The 14,549-nt window shown below is 40.3% G+C and overlaps 1 protein-coding gene across 4 annotated transcripts in view; it reads right to left on the bottom strand.

The window, feature by feature from the left end:
• Positions 1 to 7,374: 7,374 nt before the first annotated feature.
• RTTN (rotatin) overlaps positions 7,375 to 14,549 on the bottom strand; it is a 91,869-nt gene continuing 84,694 nt past the window's right edge. For all 4 annotated transcript variants that reach the window (XM_077933190.1, XM_077933189.1, XM_077933188.1 and 1 more), the window contains 4 exons: positions 13,186 to 13,453; positions 10,688 to 10,791; positions 9,057 to 9,126; positions 7,375 to 7,901 (listed from right to left, as the gene is read on the bottom strand). In XM_077933190.1, the coding sequence (XP_077789316.1) occupies positions 7,822 to 7,901; positions 9,057 to 9,126; positions 10,688 to 10,791; positions 13,186 to 13,453 (522 nt within the window). In that variant the 3' untranslated portion in view covers positions 7,375 to 7,821. The remainder of the gene's footprint in view (positions 7,902 to 9,056; positions 9,127 to 10,687; positions 10,792 to 13,185; positions 13,454 to 14,549) is intronic.

The following is a 14,549-nucleotide window of genomic DNA, read 5'->3' on the forward strand; positions in this document are numbered from 1 at the left end:
ACCTCTCCATTCTTAAGGAAATCAGCCCCGAGTGCTCACTGGAAGGACAGATCGTGAAGCTGAGGCTCCAATACTTTGGCCACCTCATGAGAAGAGAAGACTCCCTGGAAAAGACCCTGATGTTGGGAAAGATGGAGGGCACAAGGAGAAGGGGACGACAGAGGACGAGATGGTTGGACAGTGTTCTCGAAGCTATCAGCATGAGTTTGATCAAACTGCGGGAGGCTGTGGAAGACAGGAGTGCCTGGCGTGCTCTGGTCCATGGGGTCACAAAGAGTCGGACACAACTAAACGACTAAACAACAACAACTCCAATCTGCCCTACAGCTGTGAAGTGTGAGGCACATAGAACATATTTTTTGCAGGTGCAAACGGTCAGCTGATGGTTGATTCTTTCAAAGTGCTGTGCCATCACGGTGATGTCAGTTGACTGACAGGTCAGCAGCCATCCCCACCTGTCAAAGCTGGCCGGCATGGCATGGCGCAGATAAGAGTGTGACCCAGATGCAGTTCTCCACCCCTGCTGCAAGCAGATAAATGGCAATTTACAAGAACCTCCTGATTGATTTGTTCTACACAAAACAACATTTTTCCTTTTGCCTTCAGAGATGGATGTTCTATCCTTACCCATTCTTCAAAAACTCATCATAGACTTTATGAGCCCTTATGAGAGTTAAGAGACTTGTGTTACAAGACCAAAAGGACAAATAGCCACCATCTACTACTCAGTGCTCAGATCTCACCATCCTTTTCTATCTTCAGACACATGACTTGTACATATCAATATCACTGGACATTTGGATATATGTTTAAATTTGAACTGATGGAATATTCTTCTTGATAATGTCAGCTGGCAATGTTTCAACATTTCTTTCTTTTTTGTTATACTGTAACTACAAAACTAAAAAAAAACTAAGGGATGCGGGTGGCGCTGTGGGTAAAACCTCAGCGCCTAGGACTTGCCGATCGCATGGTCGGCGGTTTGAATCCCCGCGGCGGGGTGCGCTCCTGTCATTCAGTCCCAGCGCCTGCCAACCTAGCAGTTCGAAAGCACCTCCGGGTGCAAGTAGATAAATAGGGACCGCTTACCAGCGGGAAGGTAAACGGCGTTCCGTGTTTTGCGCTGGCTCGCCAGATGCAGCTTGTCACGCTGGCCACGTGACCCGGAAGTGTCTGCGGACAGCGCTGGCTCCTGGCCTATAGAGTGAGATGAGCGCACAACCCTAGAGTCTGGCAAGACTGGCCCGTACGGGCAGGGGTACCTTTACCTTTACCTTTAACTACAAAATTTAAAAACTTTTTTAAAAAAATCATCCTCAGAGCTCTAAATGTCTTGAGATCTAACAATTGGATTGCAGAGGGAATACATTATTATTATTATTATTATTATTATTATTATTATTATGCATTTAATGTATTTCTAACCCAAGATAAATCTTTAGTGAAATTCTCATGGGGGTGATCAGGGTGTTTTATTGTGTTTATCTATTTCCAAGGTGGCCAAGCAGTGCTTTCATTCTACAGATTATTATCCCCCGTATTCTGCACTGTGCCGTCTTCCCAAGTGCCCTTCCTTGGTGAAAACTGCGGGACATGCAAGTCTGGGATGTACTGTAATTGTAGAAGGCAGAGATTCTGTGTGCCCAGTCTTTCTTTGTTTTTGTTTTTTAGTTAAAGTCTGTTTACTTGCAAAAAAAGTGTGTGTTTTTTCACTTTTAAAAAAGAGAGAAAATAAAGGAATTCCCTTAAGAACAAAAAAAAAAAAAAAGCAAGCACACTAGCCTCACGCATTATGTAGACATCCACCCCAGCTTCCCAAATTTAAAACGGAAGTTGGGGGAAGACATTGTGAGGCAAGTCCTCCCACGGGGCTTTTTCAGATCAGTAAGCGTGAGAAGCCAGGGCGGCTGCAGAACTTTGAAGAAAAGTTGAATGGAAAGGAAAACATGCATCATTCTCAGCCCCACATCTACAATAAAATAAACTCAATCCCACACCCACTAAAATTATAAACACATTCTAATTTGTTCCACACAAGAGGTAGAAAAATGAAAGCCTATTTTACAGCTGAAGAAAAAAAATTTTTTTAGGGGGGGGGTGGAGCGCAGGCTTTGGCATGACTCTCAATATCACAAAACACATTCTACCATGGTTATACTCCTTAGGGTTGAGAAATTATGTCCATTACAGTTTCTATCAGTTTCTCATTTTTCTACTCTTAAATTCTTCATACTTTGCGATTTGTTTTAAAGAAGTCCACAACAAAATACATTAACATTACTCCTAATATATGCAGTTTTGCCTAATGCAATTCATTTTTATATTATTTTCACTAAAATTGCATTTTTATGCATACTTTCCCCTCATATATGCATTTTTTTACACATCTGTTTTGTCAGAGAATTGCACTGAAAACTTCAGAGAAAAGTGTGAATTTTGAAAGATAGCTGTTTTCTTTTGTGTATTGTTTTGGAAAGGGCAGATTAGATCCAGTCACACTTTTAATTGGGAGAACCAAATTTCTCTCCCATCAGTAATAATTACAAGTGATATTTTATTCGCTATTTGATAACCGTGTGTCATCCAGCTTCATGAAACTAGCTGCCCTCTTTATTTACTGTATTTCTCTTCTTTTCTGCATGGAACATTTGCTGTTTGCCCTATTACTGTTGCAAGGGATGGATTATCGTCAGATCTGTGGTTTTCACAGAGCAACCCACACATATTTCCTCTGTACATGGAAATTTCCTCCACAACATGCAGAATATAGCTCGTTTTCACAAAAGAACATCAGAACTTGCCATTTGCCTTCTTAAATTAGGAACCCTGACAAAAAGACAACAGTAATACTATATTACTGGCCACGTGACCCGGAAGTGTCTGCGGACAGCGCTGGCTCCTGGCCTATAGAGTGAGATGAGCACACAACCCTAGAGTCTGGCAAGACTGGCCCGTACGGGCAGGGGTACCTTTACCTTTAACTACAAAATTTAAAAACTTTTTTTAAAAAATCATCCTCAGAGCTCTAAATGTCTTGAGATCTAACAATTGGATTGCAGAGGGAATACATTATTATTATTATTATTATTATTATTATTATTATTATTATTATGCATTTAATGTATTTCTAACCCAAGATAAATCTTTAGTGAAATTCTCATGGGGGTGATCAGGGTGTTTTATTGTGTTTATCTATTTCCAAGGTGGCCAAGCAGTGCTTTCATTCTACAGATTATTATCCCCCGTATTCTGCACTGTGCCGTCTTCCCAAGTGCCCTTCCTTGGTGAAAACTGCGGGACATGCAAGTCTGGGATGTACTGTAATTGTAGAAGGCAGAGATTCTGTGTGCCCAGTCTTTCTTTGTTTTTGTTTTTTAGTTAAAGTCTGTTTACTTGCAAAAAAAAGTGTGTGTTTTTTCACTTTTAAAAAAGAGAGAAAATAAAGGAATTCCCTTAAGAACAAAAAAAAAAAAAAGCAAGCACACCAGCCTCACGCATTATGTAGACATCCACCCCAGCTTCCCAAATTTAAAACGGAAGTTGGGGGAAGACATTGTGAGGCAAGTCCTCCCACGGGGCTTTTTCAGATCAGTAAGCGTGAGAAGCCAGGGCGGCTGCAGAACTTTGAAGAAAAGTTGAATGGAAAGGAAAACATGCATCATTCTCAGCCCCACATCTACAATAAAATAAACTCAATCCCACACCCACTAAAATTATAAACACATTCTAATTTGTTCCACACAAGAGGTAGAAAAATGAAAGCCTATTTTACAGCTGAAGAAAAAAAAATTTTTTAGGGGGGGGGATGGAGCGCAGGCTTTGGCATGACTCTCAATATCACAAAACACATTCTACCATGGTTATACTCCTTAGGGTTGAGAAATTATGTCCATTACAGTTTCTATCAGTTTCTCATTTTTCTACTCTTAAATTCTTCATACTTTGCGATTTGTTTTAAAGAAGTCCACAACAAAATACATTAACATTACTCCTAATATATGCAGTTTTGCCTAATGCAATTCATTTTTATATTATTTTCACTAAAATTGCATTTTTATGCATACTTTCCCCTCATATATGCGTTTCTTTTACACATTTGTTTTGTCAGAGAATTGCACTGAAAACTTCAGAGAAAAGTGTGAATTTTGAAAGATAGCTGTGTTTCTTTTGTGTATTGTTTTGGAAAGGGCAGATTAGATGCGGTCACACTTTTAATTGGGAGAACCAAATTTCTCTCCCATCAGTAATAATTACAAGTGATATTTTATTCGCTATTTGATAACCGTGTGTCATCCAGCTTCATGAAACTAGCTGCCCTCTTTATTTACTGTATTTCTCTTCTTTTCTGCATGGAACATTTGCTGTTTGCCCTATTACTGTTGCAAGGGATGGATTATCGTCAGATCTGTGGTTTTCACAGAGCAACCCACACATATTTCCTCTGTACATGGAAATTTCCTCCACAACATGCAGAATATAGCTCGTTTTCACAAAAGAACATCAGAACTTGCCATTTGCCTTCTTAAATTAGGAACCCTGACAAAAAGACAACAGTAATACTATATTGTTTGTTTGTTTGTTTGTTTCTCTCTCCTTACCTCACTCTACTTTCAGTAAAAAAAATATTAAAAGCTACAGTTTAAAATGAGAGCTAATAAATTTTTGACCAGTCACCAAAGAGCATAGAAATGGGAAATTAATGCTCCGAAACCAACTTCCATGTCAGGTAAAGATGCTGAATATCTCACCTACTAACTTACAAACATAGGTTCATGTAACCACACTTCAGGAGAGGGGCCATGTGTGCAGACAAGAGTCCAAAAGATGCAGCTTTCAAAATATGCTACACAGGCAACAATTTGATATCTTATTTATCCATAAACCCAGTGCTAAATGCACAGGGAGCCCCAATGAGCCTCCCTGCTTCATGCAGCCAGTCTCCAACTCATGGAAAACAACAGAAATGGGATTCGAGGGGGAGCAGAACTGGTTTGTTCATTCCCATGCTGTTGCCGTCACTACCTTCACAGACATGTTTAGTCAGCCCAGCTTCAGAATGCCTAGAAAGGGCTACAACTTTTCCCCAAACGCCTCCTACTGAAGTACCCTGCGAAATCTCTTTCTTCCCTCATGGTACTGCTATTAGGACCTTGCTGCGCTCACTACTGAGATTACCTGAGCCTCCAGTGACAAAGATGGATGGAGGAGCACGTATGTACCTGTTTCTTCAGAGGGGATGCAAACCCTTGGAGAATCAATGACAACTCCCAGACCTAGGAACCGCTCGCCTTCTTATTAGGATTCAGCCTCCGTATGCTGGTCCTCATCCATTGCATCTAGGCATCAGTTCAAAACAGTCTCAGCCTTTCCAGATTCAGATGGCAGTATTCTCTGAACCTGGCCCTGTACGTAGGCCATGCTTGCTAGGGCTGTCAGAAGTTGTAGATCAGAAACACCTAGAGGGTCAAAGGTTCCTCACACCTGATACATGGAATACTTAGAAAGGGCATAACCAGAATATTTTAGCAAATTAGAATTGATTTTGGAGTAAGCTTTATTTCAGTTCCTAAAACTCATTAAAAATCTCAAAAGTGCTTTCAATTCCTGTACCAATCCAAACTTAGTTGGGGAAGGTCACCCATCTCTCATTTATTTAGAGCCATAGGATAAGAATCTAAAATATAAATCTAAACAGCTCCTAAACACACAGATGACACAGACATTTCCCTCCATTTTTAAACCTGCTATCTTTTGAGAAGTATCACTCTTACAGTGATTTTCTCGGGTTTCTTCCATAGTGCTTCACATTTCCTCAAGTACACTTTTCTAGAAGTACTTTTAACAACCCGATGTGACAAAAATCTAGATCTAGGTGCAACACATTTTTCAGCTGCCTCAAAAGACATTTAACAATATCCCTCCAAGGCCTTTCTTCTCATTGAACACTCTATTTTATTAGTTTCCACTTACCTCACCGTATGAGAAGGATGGTGAAAGAAGTGAAAGCTGGAGTGGGAGTAGGGGATAAAGAGGTAACATTTATGGTTCCTAGTTATTTGGCATGCAACCTAAAAAATAATACAAACAAAGTAGAATATGGATTTGCAGTTGATGTTTGTTTTGTTAGAACATAGGGATGGCGAACATCTGAGACAGAACTGCCTGCTGGAGAATCAAAGGAAAGCTAACTAACTATTATGTGGCATTGTTGCTATGGACACCAGTGATTCAAAACCTACTCTGGACAGATCCAAGACAGGCACACAATACTTAATACTCCTGAAAGGATTCTTAGTCATCGACACTTTGTACTCTAAAGCCATTTGGAACATAATAAAGGGAAGCTGCACTTCAATTTTTTTAGAAGAATATGGAGAGTTAAAATATAATTTATGTTAAAAATGAGAACCTCATAAACCTCTTTAAAACCTAAATGAGAGCATGAAGGAAGATGAGTTTTAAGCTCCCTTGGTACCTGGATATCCATTTTGCCAAAAGGTGAGCTAGTACAGGACTGTTTAAAAAGGAAATATTGTATTAAAAACATACACTAGCCAGTCCTATATGAATGCAGCCCATGTACTTTTTCTGCCTGTTCTTTTTCATTTATTCATCATGAGGTGCATATGAGAGCACACACAACTCTGGCTTGTCGTCTCATTGCATGTTCTATCACCTCAAAATGCTACTTTTTGCTGTGGAGAATCAGGATGCTTCGCTAATAAGGTTCCAACACTGTTTGGTATACACGTGGGGAAAGGCCTGGCATGTGAGAAACCCCACATACAGGATTCAAGCATATTCTCCCTTCCTATGGTTTCCAGAAAATGGTATTCAGAAGCATTACTGTCTTCAACTGTGGCGGCAAAGCACAGCCATCACAGCTAATAACCACTGATAGCCCTCTCCTCCATGAATTTATCTAGTTTAACTATCTACAGCTTCACTGAATGTCCACAAGTTCTAGCACTATGAGAGAAAAAAATGTCTATCCACTTTCTCCATGCCACTTCTATCCACTTCTATCATGCTGTCTCTTGCTCAACATTTCTCTAAACTAAAAAGTCCCAAACACTGCAACATTGCTTCATAGGGGAATCACTTCATCCTTTTGATTGTTTCCCCCGGTTGCCCTTTTCTGAAATGAATTTAAATGGATCTATGGTAGAACAAGACATGATGTTAGCATTTTGCAGCCCAAACTTTTCTGAAAGCCTTTGGCTAGCACTGATCTCAGTGGCTTTTCAGCATCTGCTTCATGAGGGAGAGGTAACACAGCCTGAGTACATTTCCTTCCGTATCTAGGCTGAATCACTGTACAGTAGCAGCCAAGAGGCAGTCCTCCTTTTCTCACTGCAAGTGATAGTGCCAATCAACATTTTGGTGACATCTTTATTTATACAAGTTCAGACATTGTGGAAAAAATGTTTTACATCATTTATATTATAAGTGCTATGCCTCCTTATATATAATTAATACGCTTCAGCTGAAGAGCAGCGTGTCTTCTAAAAGCAAACATGTGTAAAGACACTGCAAAAAAGTGTGTGTAAAATGTATCAAAAATAAAAATATATGTACATTGTTAAAAATCCATGCTTTATATTCCATTCTTTCCTTTGCCTCTTATTGCATCAAGGCACTGGAACAGGGTTGCCACAGACAAACACATTTTGTGGAGTTTCTGTGGCACAGGATCCTCAGTAAAAAGAATTAACATAATTCTTTAGTGGTAGATTTCTTCCACTCAGTGGATTTAATATTCCATTTGGGTTCTGGTGTCCTTCAAAGGGGGAGGGAACCAGCTCTGCAACACTGCTACTGTTAGCTGCTGAGAAGCAGCACAAGGGCTTCCAGGCATTTGAAGTGATAGGCATCTTGCTGGTTTTCTTGTTGCTGAAGAGCTAAAAGAGAGAGAGAGAGAGAGAGAGAGAGAGAGAGAGAGAGAGAGAGGAGAGAACCGCACAAATCACATCAGGTGTTTGCAATTTATCTATCTGATAATTAAAGGTAACAATAAAAAGGCAGGTCCTTCTAACCTTTTGTATTATTTTTTAAAGCAACTATCAGGGCAGAAATTCTATTAAGCCTTTGGTTTCAGAAAGCATACTACCATAATTGGTTTATAGCAGCACATGCCAGACCACTGATTTATCTGGCTCATTGAGGTAGGTCTACACTGATTAGAGAAGCTGAGGGTTCCCACCCCTGGCCTACACAAACTAGCAGCAACTCTCTAGGGTTCTAGAAAGTGAGTGTTTACCAACCTTGCCTGATGCCAGAGACCAAACCTGGCGCCTTTCCCATGCAAAGCATATGTTCTAGTACCAAGCTAAACTCTTCCCCAACTAATGCTGGAAATCACATTTGAGAACATACTGGCCCCCTTGATCAAACTACTTTAGGTAGAGCTCTCAAAAGCAGGCTCTGTGAAAATGTTTATGGAAGGAACTTTGGACTAGTGGAGACTCCTACTGGAGTACAAGGAGACTCAAGCACTACCACTCATGCTTCTCCCCTAGGCAACCCAACCCTACAGTGCAGGCTTCCATGTCCACTAAAGGAAGCTTAGTAAGGGTCTAACCCAGTCTGGGTCTTTCTCAGAATTAAACTGAATATGCTCATGACATGCAAGATTCTATTCAAAAGGCTAATTTTGACTGTGCCTTTTCTCTAAGATTTTAGGCAATATGCAATGGGGAAAAGCTACGGCAAGTATACAGATATATTCAATATTCAGTACTAACACACTAATCTAAGCTAGTACACGTAAAAAGATTTTTCTTTTTTCTTTTAAGGCACATTATGAATGTCAAAAGTACAGTCCAAAGAACACAAAGCTTCAGGAAGTTTGTTGACATTGCTGCAAACCTGTGTGCACTTCCTTTTGGAGCAAGCTCCATTGAACTCAGTGGGATTCATTTACAATAGTACTGCATACTATGTGTTTGTTTCTGAGGTCCACACTGAATATTGATGAGCTGTTTGCAAAACAATCCCCGCATCAGCTGCTACTCCTTTTGAGATGGAAAACCAAATTTTCTCCGTTAAAAACGTACTTTTCTTGACTGAAAGGAAGGCGTCGTCTATTCTTCTTTTTATTGATGGGTTCTTCAAAGTCACTTTTGCCTGTAGCACAAAGAAAGAATAATCCAATGACTGTATTAACTCCCCCGTGCCGATGCTCTTAAGATCATTCCTTCTCCTTGGCAGTCATTTATTGGCAGCAGGCCACAAAGCTATGACATTCAGAAACTTAAGAATGCAACATGTGAGCACACCATTGTGCATAGCGCTGTGGGGCAGAGGAGGGGGGAAGAGACCAGAGTTCAATGAAATACAGCCAATAAAAGGAGCCACAATCTCCCTGAACATGGCTGTTTGCAAAGCTCAGCATAACAGAAAGTTCCTCTTTGAATATTAAGATGCTGTGTGACACACTTGCCAACTTCTTGCTGGATGCAATGATGCTGGAATGAGCATAGGCTGTCTGTTACATGACAATAAGGAGCGTATTTTAAAGCCATGCATCACATAACCTACAATAAGATGCATTATGTTGCCATTTATCAGTGATAATTTGATGCATTATGTACCTCGCAGCTTGCATGCAGAGGCTGAGAGTGGAGGAAGAATATGTGCTTTCAGAAACAGACACCATTTCCTTATTAATAGCATTAGGAGTTCCACTAAGTGTAATTGGGTGCAGAACAGAAATGTTTTTTCACACTCTGGCATAAACAGGAAAATGGAACCCAGAACAGGGTTCTGAAAACAGGTAATTACAGTACTTAATTCTCAAGGATTCTGTAAGCTTCAGGGGTGCATAACAGGTGAGGGTGTATCAGAACCACAGAGCTGAAGAAATTATTAAAATGCTCTACACTTCTGAATCGATCAAACTTCATGAAGCTTTAGAGAGTTTGAAATGTTGATCTTAACCTTATTAGCTGCCATGCAGTGGATGCTTTCTTAGAGATCACTGACCTGGACTTCCTTAAACTTGGGCCAATGGCTTAAGACGCATGATGCTAAGGAATACTCACAAACACTCCAACTTCTCAGGAAGAAGTTGTCAGAAACAAAATGGCCCTAGGAGCAGTGTCTGTGAGAAGGCAGTTTTCAGTATGGCTGGGATTAAAGCATCCCACACGCTAGTTCTACTATACTGGCAGGGCAAGGATGGATGGGCAGGGCAAACACTGGGAAGCTAACTGGTAGGCAGAAGGTAAGCACCCTTGGGGAAAGATTGTAAGTATGGCGGTAGAATAAAAAGAGAAAGTGGGATACAGGCTGAATGGAAAGAATCCCAATGTAAGACTTGCTATTTCACAGGAATAAGGAATTTAACAATTGTCAAGATTACATCCTGTGCTTTTATGCAAAACACAGAAATGAAGAATTTCTCCAACTGTGGCCTCTCTCATTATAGCAGCATGCTGATTGGCAATCCAAAGGGGTCATTGACTTGGGGGTGCTAAATATCATGTATTAAATGACTGAAGACCTGCCAATTTTGCTGCAAGCTTTCCTTTTTAAAAATGATGTACAGTCTTATTGACCATGCTAATGAAAAGGTAAGATATATAATGTAAAACATAAGGAAAAGCTACAACGCTTCAGTGAATACATGTCAAAAGAGAGACATCCAGTCTTTTTTTTTAAAAAAAAAAGAACCCAAAACACTAACCTTCTGATAATTGTGAAGCAAAGCCCAAAGTGCAGATGCTCCTATTCTTCGAGCTACAGGATTATCACTTTCTAGACAGTCAGATAGCAGTGCAATGGCTTTATCTACAAGGAAGACAAAAGACCACACATGCACCTAACAAAAGGACATTATATCATCATTTCAGCTTCTCCAGTTTGCTCCCGTGGATAATTTGTCTCTTTTTTCTCTGGTAAATATTACAACTGTACATACAGTAGGTTTATATCATCAGAATAATTTATTTTCAACTAATCACTCCTGACTTCTGCCATTAGAAAGTGTAAAATAAATCTGTATTAAATTTCATGTAAAGCAAGAAACTGCAGGTATCTTACCAGGGTACTCATGGGTATAGGAAAGCAGGTATCTTAATTACAAAGCAGGCATTCTAATTAGCTAGGAGACCCAAAAGTTGTGGAAAAGAGATGGGTACATCACTGCTTTTATTACAATCAAGCAGCATATAAATTCTGTTAAATTAAAAAAAAAATAGTATATGCTTTAGTAAAAGCCAGGTGCGTAGGAATTAAGACACTGGCAATCTTAACCCACCTGCACTGGCAAAAACCCATTATTCTGCTGCTTCTTACACATGCTTTTCTGTCTTCAAAACGTACCTGCACACTTGGCATTTCATTATCACCATGTTCAGAATATTAGGATTCTGTTCTATTATATTTAAAGCAGATTATAGAGCTGAATAATCATTGCCTAAGAAAGGTTTCCAAGTATGAAGGTAATTGTCGATCGAAACTGTTAAGAGTTCTGTTAGAAAGTAACATGTAGCTTCATCTGTTGCCCCCTCCCCCCACGAGAAACCTTGCAACATATAAAAATTCTGTTTCATTGCATTGCTTCCACTACATGTGTGTACACACATGCACACACACACACACACACCATATGATCACATAATATGTGCAGGTTTCTTATGGATCCATTTAGCTGGGGTCTAATTTGCAGTGACGTAAGAATGCTTTTCCCATTAAAATACTAACCCCTATCTAGGCACAATTCAAAGTGACTATCTATGACAGGCCTACGCAAACTCGGCCCTCCAGATGTTTTGGGACTACAACTCCCATCATCCCTGACCACTGGTCCTGTTAGCTAGGGATGGTGGGAGTTCTAGTCCCAAAACATCTGGAGGGCCGAGTTTGCATATGCCTGATCTATGAAGTCCTAAACAGCTGAGGACCAAGTTATATGAAGGACTGTCCTGTACCACTGCATTTCCTAACCTTGGGTCCCCAGATGTTATTGAACTACAACCCACCTCCCCTCCTTGAGCACTGAGGTTGATGGGAGTTGTAGTCCTACAACATCCAGGGAACAGAAGTTGGGAAAGGCTGTGGTAGAGCAGTGTTTCCCAACCTTGGGCCTCCAGCTGTTTTTGGACTACAACTCCCATCATCCCTAGCTAGCAAGACCAGTGGTCAGGGATGATGGGAATTGTAGTTCAAAAACAGCTGGAGGCCCAAGGTTGGGAAACACAGCCCATATCATCACATGAGCCTGCCTAGTCATTCTGGGTGTCCCTCACCAAACATAGGCAGCAGCCAGCAGGTGATTTGGTAGCGATGGTCCACATGTGAAAAGCTGCCTGATGCCGAGAAAAGTACTTTATAATACAAACACTCAGGCATTCCAATATGTTTCATAGTAGGATGTAACTTGTTTTTCAAGCTGGGTTATTTTTTCCTAATTTTACATATTTTTTAGCCATTGTAGTGCAACTTTATGCTATCTTTCACTTTTACCGTACATGTTTTCTGATTTTAAGTTGCACACAATTGGGAGCTTAGCACTAAAGGGTAGTGCCTAAATTCTTTAAATAAATTATTTGTTGGCATGCCACAGCATATGATAAATTTATTTCAGGAGTGCCCTAGCCAACTCCCTGCACAAACTGAACAGTGTGCTCTAGAGTTCCAAAATGCTTAATTAGCAACTGTATAAATTTAATTAACACACAGTTCCCAATCAAGTTTAATCATATATAAAATCTTATATACCGTAGATTCCGGCGTATTAGGCGACTGGGCATATTAGATGACCCCCCAAATTAGCAGCTGCAATTTGGGGGTTCGTCATAAAAGCCCAGCCACCTAATACACTGGGTAGCTCCGCGCTGGGAGAAAACTACCCGGCACAGAGCGGAGCGGAGCCCACCGTCCCTGCTGCTGCTTCTGAAGAGGCAGTGGATGGGCTCCACACCAGGCGGCTCTCTCCCGGCACGGAGCCCACTGCTGCTTCGGAGCCAACGCAGCAACAGCGGGGGGCGGGCTCCGCTCTGTGCCGCCCATACCCGGCGTATAAGTCGACCCCCGACTTTTTAACCTCTTTTCCGGGGTTAAAAAGTCATCTTATACGCCGGAATCTACAGTACTCACCAAGGTTAATATATATGGCAATTTATCATTACCATAAAATAGCACAGCTGTACCATGGCAACACTTTAAACAATCAGTACTTACCATTAGCCAGTATCTTGGATTTGTTGACTGGGTTAAAGCAAGTGTTGTGCAGAATCAGAAGGATGGTATATGGATGGCTTCGGTGTTTGTACTTGGCCATCTCTATAAGCTGATCTAAGCTACCATTCAGCTTCACAATCATTTGCTGCCCATCTTCTCCAAATGATAAATTCAAGAGGAGTTTCAGCCAAGCAACAGCCAGTGGACCAAGGCTTTTGTTTCCTCCTTTTGGCAATGACAGCGACAAAAAGTTCTGCAGAAAGTTACTCTGGAATGTGACAGGGGCAAAAGCATACCGCATTATTGAAGAACACCATTTCACAGTTCTTCTGTGAAACACATTTCCTCCCTCAAATAAGCTATTTCTCCAGAACCTTTGATCTAGAAACACTGTTCTGCAGTTTTGATAAATTAGCTCTTCCTCCCAAGTGACCCTTCAAATTGTAGCATATTTTCACCTATTGCTTCAGCCTGACCATCGCTTCAGTGAATGACCTCAGCCTACACAAAACAGAACAGAATGAACGTACCATTTGCCCAAACTTCCTGAAATTATGAAAAATTCAACACTAGCCTGAAACTAGAATGCTGTTTTCATAACAGATATTAATAATGCAGTCAGTAAAAATAAATAAATAAAATCCTCCTTTTCCTACACTGTTCAGTCAATCCAGTTTATGCATTATAATCTGGAAACTTTATTGCCACCAGATGTGTTAATACTGAGCTATACTCAACCCTCATGGCAGACAAGTGTCATTAAGCAGGTGATTAGTGCATACTAATTTAAGACTTAGTTACTTCAGCAAGCTTAACATATGAATCATTATTTTTTAAATAACTTTCTGATCAGCTGACACATTTTTGTATTTCTGCCTCTTTATTTTATTCTGTTGCATTTCATTTGACATTCTGTAAACCAAATTTTTGGTATAGAAATCAAGCAATAATACTAATAGCAAAGTCAAAAGTAGTTTTAAGTGTGGAATGCTGTACTATGCCAACCAACTTATCGAGACCAGAAGGAAGGACACAATCAATTCCCATTTCTGCTCTGCTTGATGGGCAAAAGAAATAGAGACTATTATTTCCTTGTTCCACTCATTGTCTTGGTCCAAGAAGCAGTAAAGATCGTGAGCTCACAGATGAGGGAGGGAATTGCCCTAATGATTAAGTGCTTTATAGTTTCCGACAGCGTTCATCAAGCATAAGCAGGAAATTACTGTATTATTCAAAAAAGAATTATTGCATCAAAGCAAGCCAATCATTTCTGGAAAAAGGCACATCCCATGCTTTTCATTTTTGAGATAACAATACTGACATTTTTTTCAAAGCAGCAAAGAATGTAAATGAAGATCAAGGGA

This window comes from Podarcis muralis, chromosome 8 (assembly GCF_964188315.1).
Source record: "Podarcis muralis chromosome 8, rPodMur119.hap1.1, whole genome shotgun sequence".
Lineage (NCBI taxonomy): Eukaryota > Metazoa > Chordata > Lepidosauria > Squamata > Lacertidae > Podarcis > Podarcis muralis.